Source organism: Cariama cristata, unplaced genomic scaffold, assembly GCF_000690535.1.
Source record: "Cariama cristata isolate BGI_N322 unplaced genomic scaffold, ASM69053v1 scaffold20916, whole genome shotgun sequence".
NCBI classification, from domain to species: Eukaryota; Metazoa; Chordata; class Aves; order Cariamiformes; family Cariamidae; genus Cariama; species Cariama cristata.
The window spans coordinates 7,945-17,131 of NW_009620619.1; the positions used below are offsets into that span (position 1 = coordinate 7,945).

Consider the following 9,187-nt stretch of genomic DNA (forward strand, 5'->3'; position numbering starts at 1 on the left):
TTCCAGTCACTAACAAGCCTAGTGCAACATGCACATAAATGAACAGTACCATGAAGAAATTTTAAAATCATGTCAATTCTGATGTGGGACACGCATCAACTTAAAAAGGTAGGCCTTGCTCTCCATGTTTTAACCAATATACATGCAAAGTACTGCAAATTTAAATCAGTTTTTTTCAACCCTAATCAAAACCTGCATGTGAAGCATGCTAAACAAGTAAAGCCTGCTCTGTGTGAACTACAAGAAATAGGAACATTTCTAACAGATTTATATAAAGCTTTAAAGCAGGAATCTTAACAGCCAGTCTCCCCCCTGAGGCTGATTAGATGCCGTACCTCACTAAAGTCTCCAGTGACCCCAACCACTCACCCTCTTTTGCCAAATAATGTGCTCTCAACTTTTCCTGAAGAATTACAATCAGAATCTGAGATGAGTCGAGAGGTTATTCTCATCTCTATCTTCATTTACTTTCAGTTCTTTTTAACAAACAGATTTGTTCACATTTTACGAACTCGGATGAAGAATCAGGAAAGACTGTATGGTCCAGCCTTCTGCAAAATGAATACTGTTGCTAATTTTTATTAGGTATGGTTTTAAACTCTGCTAGATGACAGCTGGAGCATTGTTTGCAGGCAAAAAGCACACACATTTTATTTTACATTGCAGGCAGTTACAGGGGTACTTCACACCTGCCAGTTTGCATCTGCCTAGGTATTCAATGTTTTCTTCTGAATGAGCCCCACACAGTACTCTTCCCCCTCAGCTGACACGGCCTACGGCAAAACTCAGCAACATCAGCTATTTTTGTAAGGAAGGAGCCATAGGTGACGGTGGAGCGGGAAAGCTAGAGTATATTGTATTTCACAATACTGCAGAATGCTTGCAGTGCTTTGACAGCAGTTCACAGAGGCACAGTTATGAGCCTCAATTTTGCCTCTACCTATCCCATCAGCACTTACTCTTATTATGAAGAAACACGGTAGTGATTATCCTGTTATGCTGTACACGGCTATAACCCTAGGACAATTCAGCAGCTTAAGCCATGATGTATGCCGTGGCTTCCTCGGCAACTGAGTACTTTGCAACTGGTGCAACACGATACCAGCGCTCTGGCTCCCAGTTCAGCTTCTTTTTGGAAACCCTTAATTTTGCAGTAGTTGGGGTCTTTTTGGTCATCTCCTTAGGTCAGAGTAAAAGGGCTTTCTTAACCTTAGTCTGACCTCTGAAAAAGTACAAGCATAAAATTAATAACTGTGTACTGTGCCTTTTTTTTTTTTACTTTTTCAAAATAAGAGATTTCTCCAGGAATGTTGATTCTTCTTAATTTCCCTAATGAAGCATGACCTACACACCACCAGTTATTTTTAAAAAGAAAAAAGCTAATGTCCAAAAAAACTCCCTAAGAATGAATTTGAGATGATGTGTTTAAGTAGCTTCTACTTACCTACTTTTTACAAAAGCTTCGTTTAAAATGCAAGCATGTTCTAAACATACACAAAGGCCCTGTTGCAATGTGCAGCAAAGGTCTCACTATGACTGGATACTTGCATGTCTGTGAAATTAAAGATGAAAAAGATGCACTTCTAATACCACAAACAGCTTAAAAGAATATCAGAACATTTAAAAAGGCACCAGCTTTTGTTTAGACATTTAAAAAGGCACGAGACATATTTTGTTCAGTTATATTATCCTTTATTATTTTACAATATATTTCCAAAACTTTTACAGATGCCTTAAACTGTTCTACAAGAGCTGCAATACTGTCATAAAAGCACACCTAGAGACCGAATGCACAAACAAACTGTAATACCTACTGGTATCGAACCATTAATATCCAAAGGGTGTCGTCTTCTAGTAAACAGATGTGCAGTAATGCAAATGCAAACAGATGTTAATGCAGAAAAATAAAACTCTGCATTCATGGCTATAGAACAGAGGACTTTTCAAACACATTTGGTACTGTTACATTCTAGACAGCAATATGAGTAGTATTACATATTTAAAGCAATACATGCCCTGAAAAGCCTGTATTTTCAATCTGTGCGTGTAAACCTGAATCAAAAATAAACTAGATATATTAAAAAACATGAGACATCTAGTCTGCCAACAAGCTTTTGTTTCTCTTTATCCTAGAATGACAATTAACTTGGGTGGGTGAACTCTGACCTGCATTATTATTTTACTTTACCATTTCCACAGCATTTCTGTAGTATTATGACAGCCTGTGAATTTTTTTTTTTTTTATTTATTCCTTGTGCATAGGCACAGGAGAATAACTTTGATGCATTAAATTTTTTTTCCAAGTCTCCAAGTGGTAAATGTAATTAATATCACAGCAAATACATTGCCACAAAAAAGCGTTCTATAATGAGGTTTATAACATTATTTAAAGTTCTCAGCTGCATTTCTCTGGTGCAACAAAGCAGTGACACCGCAGTTTTCAAGAACTGTGTATTGACTCTTCAGGCACAGAGTGTTTACTCATAGCTCAGATATATGTTACTCTCTACCTACAGAAGTTTTGCTTTTATTATCACTTCTGGTCACAGAAATTACTAAGACATCTGTAAACCTATACTGTCTGTAAGTAACAAGGTAAAGCCAACTGTTTGCATATTGGTTTTGAGCCTATCCAAGCTGATGTACTATCATGGGAGTCTCACGAAAGACATTAGGAGGGAACAGTAATTACGTATCAGATTTGTTAGGTAAAAAAAATAAAAAGGGTTAAAGTCAAAAAGTATCAGCGTGGCACTGGCAAAAGAGGCATTCAGTTCTGCTTTATTCTTCAAGTTTAAAGTTTCAGTTACCATTAAATATTTGGTAACAGTGAACACCATTTCTTAACCAAATACAGTCTACATCCCTCTATTCTCTGCAGACAGCGCTGCAACGGGTCATCGCTACATTAGACCACAGCTTTTTTTGCTAGTCTTCCCAGCTAGCCTAAACAGCAGTCAGTGGTATTTATTACTTACACATATCAGTCACACCCATCATTACAAATATGTTCTAGTTTATTTACTGTACAATGTATGTATACATATCTGTGTTTATTCAATCCCTTATTAATCTCAAGCACTCCAATGGTTAAGGGCAGGCTGGAAAAAAATTCAATATACATAAAAGGGTTACACATTTCAAGACTGTAGTGATTCTAGTTTAATAGCAAAAGGGGAATGTCATGCTCACGCTGTGAACATGGCTGGCAAAAATAAAGGGGAAAAAAAAATAAAAGAGGCAGACTATATTTTTCTCTGGAGTCAAGATCTAGAAAATTAAACAAAATAATGTTAGTCCAGAGGGATGCAGAAATAAAAAGGGCATTTTATTTAATGCACAACTAGAGCTATTAAGAATTTTTTCACAGAGGCCCTGAGACTTGAGTTACATGGATTCTCCCTATTATGTGTTGCATGTGAAGTCAAACTTAAAGCTCTATACGCACAAACATTTGGTATATAACAGTGGACCCATTTTTAAAATGTGAAGCAATAAAAACTGCATGAAAAACAAATGAAAGAATAATTTGATTGGAGGCCTCTGTCCTTTGACCCCTGCCCTATCAGGCTAAATGTCCAATAAAATGTAAAATGCAGCATACATTTGCTTAATTTAAAATTTTTGTGATGATTTATTGCAAATTGCACTTGGCAGTTCACCACACCAATGGAAAACTGGCCCCCCTGTTGGTTCATTCACACAGTCTTTTAACATCAAATACAAGTCACCAGTAGAAAGATCTCGATAGAAAGTTTGCTGCTGTGCTGAGCCAGCTTGCTGCGCCTTCTGGATGTGATCCAACACGAGACACTGCTTTGTCCTGTTCCTTAGTAGGGCTTTCATCTTCCGGTAAATATTCAGGTAGATCTGTATTCTGCTCTACTTCCACTGGACTATCCTGGAACGGAACTAGCATCTGATAAAACAAACAGATTGCAATTATGTCAAATGTTGTAACTTAAAAGAATGAACAGAAGTTACACATATATATGTAATGACTGGCATGCATGTTGTGAGACTCCTCCCCATCCCGCTATACAGTAAGAATATAAAGGGAACCTACTACATATCTGGGAATCTACAATGCTTAGAAGATACACAACAAAAGCTTTGGTTTAACATGGAAATCAAAATATTAAATAAAGACATAGTCCATTTACTGCAGTTGTGAAATAAAAACACTTCAGCAACTGCAGCAAAAAATAAGGTTCACTGTGATCCTTGTCATATCATTAAGTAGAGAAACAATTACAGTATTTTTGTCCTCCTTCTCAACAGCAAGTTCTGTAAAACTATTCTCTGGATACACGTCCTGACACAGGATACCCTTTAGACTTCTTGTACTGTATGAGTAGCACTCCCACTTAGCAAATTTTGCCTGGCATCACATGTTACGGTCACAGAGGTGCTGGTATTAAAGACGAAATTGAGCTAAAACAATTGGTATATAGAAAGATATATAATCCTACCTCCTCACCGCTTTCACTTTTCACGACTTGCTGTGCCTTCATAACTTTCGTTGATGCTATTGCTGTTGCCAATGCCTACAAGTGCAAAGAAAAAACCAAGAGCTTAGTGTGAAAGAATGCAGTAACGTGAGGATCTGGAGGGTTATTGAGCACTTACCTCTGCTTTTAAGTCCGAGCGAATTCGGACCACACACCTTTGAACAGCCATTTGAAAGGTAAAACTAATAACACCTTTAATTTTCAACAAAGCTTCTTCACAAAGATTCCTTCGAGACTGAAAAACAAACAAAACCCCCACAACTAAAGTACTTTCGTAATACACCATGCTCACAATTTATTAAGGAATTCATCTGTGTCTGAAGGCAGATGGTTACTCTACTGCAGTTTTGTAATTAAAAAAAAGTAAAAAATTAAAAGAAACCCAAAACCCCAAGACTTGCTTTTTAGTGCATAAATATTAGACTCTCTTGCCACCAAAAAAAAAAGAAGAAAAAAAATTGCTTACACTTTAGAAGTCAAAGAAGGATGGAATCAACTGTAAATAATTAGAGAAAAGTGCTGAAAAGCAAAGAATGTTTTTCTCCGTATGATCAGCTAAACAGTCCCCTCTGGTTAAGTTCTGATTGACTGAAGTGCTCATCGATGAGTAGTTAGTGTTTAAGTTGCTATTTATCAGACACCTTGCCTCCATACTGACTGAATGCATCAAAGCAGCTGTTGTATCTTTCCGCTGTTTCATCTGTGGCAGCTCACAGACATCGCTGCACTGCATAAGCTTAATTCTTATTTCAAAGGGAAAATACCTGGTTGAAAATCCACAGAATGTTATGTTTAAAGCAAGTGACATCCCCTACTGTGCTCTAGCATTACATTGACCTGTACTAGTTGCATCTGTTCTACATGATCTTAGAATGTTCTATTATTTCTTTTTCCTTTTAAGATTTGCACAAGATGGTTGTTACAGAAAGGATTAAAATATACTTGGAGAGACTGCTAGCACAGAAGGGGAAAAAAGAAAAGATGCACTGTACCAGAAATAAACTGACAGTCTTACACAGGTTCAAAATAATGATGTATTTAACTTTTACTGCAAGTTTCTGCAAGGTTTTAAATAGTAAGTTATTTTAAAGCTTATTTATATTAGTTCTCAAATAATCACTGGTCAGTATTTGGGATAGTTTCATGTGCAAGTAAATTAAATTGTTTTCATCTCTGGAAGAACTAGCCAAAGCAGAGTTGGGTTTTTTTTTAGCAGTTTAGCATATATATTGAAACTATTCATTTGTGTAAGTTTATATATTGAAATAATTAACATTTTTGAGATTTACAAAAATAAGTTTGCCAGATAGGCTACCTTTCCTAGACACAGGAAATACTTGATGCAAAGATGATAGGCTCCTTTGCATGAGTGAAAGTTGAAACCACTTTTGGACACAAGCAGCAACACATTCACAGCTTATTAGCCTAAACAAATAATTTCTGCTTAAATGGATGTATAGCAATTCTGTCACAGAATTTGGCTTTTTACTCTGAGATCCCAAATTAAATGACAGACACCTCAGTATAATTTGAAATGAGGTTTTCAGTGATCAGATAACTGGTGAATCACTTCTTGAAGAAAAAAACCCAAACTTACCAAGGTCCATACAGACTCCTTAAAAAGTTGGAAGCTTGGTAGCCACTGGCCTTGCTGCACAAATATCTTTTGCAAAGTGTGTTTAACTATGGCAGTTAGGCACAAACCCCAGCAACACAATTAGACATCTTTCTGCATGGTACTCTGGAAGCATGGGTACAGGGTAGGGCAGGTACAGGGTAGGACAGGTGAAATTTAGGTTATTTTCTTGCATACCAAACCCTGATTACCATACCCTAACAAATACTACTAAAATGTACAGACTAGAAAACTTACTGAGGGGGATGCCACAGACTTGAAGAACTGCTTCATTTTTTCCTTTTTTTTTTTTTTTTAAGCTTATCATCAAATTTGATAATTAGATCTTAAAATAAAAACATTCAAGTCCACACTAAACAAACGACCTTTCCTCTTACGTTCTGAAATAATCAATATCTACTATTGAAGGTTTCAAAATCCACAAGCATCTATAGGATTTACAATCATTCCTAACAGCAGCTTGTTGTTTCAGATCTAAATGACAACACAGCTAAACTGAGAACACAGTGTTTACAGCCCTGCATTTACTTACTATGCCTTTTAACCCTCCTATGTGCCACCTAATATTCTTTGCTAGTTAGGTCAGGAATAAACTGTTAAATGAAACTAAGCTGCTTTTATTGTTCACATCCTACATCATCCTCCTAGTCCCAACTTATCGCGACTTTTAAAACAGCATTATAGGGCTGTTTAACTGCTGGTGAGGACCTGTAGTATCACGAACTTTAATTATCTGATGAAGTACAGAACTATGTACACTAGCCAGCTCCAGTCAGTGCACGGTCAGATTTTTCTTTTCTTTGACAGTGAGCTAAGAAAACATGCTGGTGTGTTTTCTTAGCCTGCAGTTTTGCTCTCTGGAGCTGAATATCTAAATATCCTATGCTTTTTCAAAATACCTTTGCTTCAGCATAAGAGAAACTCCACAAATCTCGCTAAGTTCCATTTGTCGAAGAATACAAAGGAACAGTTTTAAGATAGAATCAGACTATAGCCAGAATACCTAAACTCACAAAGCAGAAGTGGATGAAATTTCCTGCTTGGAGATACCTATGAACAAACAAATCAACTACAAGCTTAAAATCAAAACAAACTTAACAGGAGACTACTGACTGGACTGAATTAAAAAAAACTTCAGAGCACAAAAGCCAATGGTGTTAACAAAGCACTGCCTTTCTGGACAGAGCAAGTGCTGGAAGGACAAAATGGTAAAAAATATTTACTTTGTATAAAGTGAGCTAGAGCAGCATGTTATTTCTAAAGGAATTAACTATGGTCTTATGAAAACAGTACAATGGGTATGCTGTTGATAAACTGGGCCTGTGGACACGCTTACTTGGCAAAATGGAAAGCAACAAAGCAAAGGATCAGGTCTGATCATTTAAAACTGGTACAAAGCTGAAGATACAGAGTCCAGAGGGCACTTGTGGATAACATGCTTAAACAGTCTACATGCTGTTTGGCAGCCGTAAAAAGGCAAACATGGCCCTGGGGTGTTATCTACAGGGGTATGGTAGATAAATCTGTAGAAGTTATTCTGACATTACATAAAGACTCAGTGAGACCTCATTAACTGAAATGCCATCCTGGTCACCACAGTAGAAAAGATCTCACAGACAATGAAAAGATGTAGCAAAACCAGCTCAAAGAAAATACAGCATTTCTAAATTAAGAGTAATAAAAAACCCCAAACCCAGTATCTGAAATCTCTCATAACTAAAAGGAAACTTTTTTTTTAACACACCCATACGACCACAAGATATCCTTTACCTTGTTTATTCCATTCTTTCTTGAAAAAGGAAAGAAAATTAGGAGAGGTAGAAACAGAAGAGTTTTTTTAGAGTAATTAAAAAGCCATCAAGGAACTGCCTTAAAGTATCATCTTTAGATATTCTGAGTAAGCTCAATTTATGCAAGATTTTATACATATCTTGTCATTCAAAATACAATTCACAGAAGTTGCTGACAATTGATGTTGCCACACAAGTAGCCTGAATACATTATTTTTGTGGGCAAAATACATCTCAGTGCAGCATGCCTTATTTACATAAATGCTGAAGGTTTCCTTACCGAATCATCAAGGCCATCTATATGCAAAACCACTGTCTTGGCACGCTTATTTGTGCTGCCGAGGAAAAACTGTGCTTTCCGTCGACGATAATTCATCTCATTTACATTGTCCATGTCTGACATGTTGGAAGACTGAAGGATATCATAGACTTCAGAAGCTAAAAGTTTAGTCTCTCCCGGTGTTGTGGTCCTTGAAGAAAAAAAGAGATAAAGACTTGTAAATAGTTGTTTTTACATTAGTACTCCAAACAGCTGCTGATTATGTCCTTGCAACTGGAATATTCCATGTGCTATAGAAATAAAACTTTTGCTATATGTTGACTGTATAATTGTAAAAGAGGAACGTAGAAATTAGGTAAAATTATTTACTTTCCTATATTTTCCCAATTTTTATGTCAATCTGTTAATTCTAATACCATTATAAACAAATCTGTGCTCTCAAACAATATGAATACAGTTTAGCTTACATCAGTTTGACAACTACAAACCAAACACAGTAGTAGATGCTCAGTAAACCACTGCTACTTCGTTCATGTCGTGTTTTTTTTTTAAACAAAAGATCACCAACTGCCTTGTGATAAATTTCATTTCCCACCTTCCTTGTAACATAATAAAACAATTTTGCTGTAGAACTGTAAACTTTCCAAATGTTTTCTTCTCCAAAGTTACTAAGCATCAACAGCAAAGCAGAATCCCAGATTTTCTTGAAGAATCCAAAGGTTATTTCTGATTAGACTAAAATTTATGATATGAACTATATGATAGCATTTTTTTAGATAGGGGAAAAAAATGTAGATAATAGACTGAACATACATTAATTTCTTACAATTAATTAAAACTAATTTTAATAAGGTACTAATATAAATCTGTTGTCCAAATTCAGCCCTGCTTTAATTATGCCAGTGATTTAAAGCTATGTGCAGAAACAAAATTATTACCCCATCAACTTGCAATTAATCTTGAAATGATG

At 36.1% G+C, this 9,187-nt stretch overlaps 1 protein-coding gene across 1 annotated transcript; it reads right to left on the reverse strand.

The window, feature by feature from the left end:
- Positions 1-1,670: 1,670 nt before the first annotated feature.
- Positions 1,671-8,407, reverse strand: ARMC1 (armadillo repeat containing 1; the record flags this gene model as incomplete). The annotated part of the gene is made up of 4 exons (XM_009701677.1): positions 1,671-3,919; positions 4,473-4,547; positions 4,630-4,746; positions 8,218-8,407. Coding segments are annotated over 4 exons (574 nt in total), but the record flags the coding sequence as incomplete, so codon positions are not given.
- Positions 8,408-9,187: the final 780 nt, after the last annotated feature.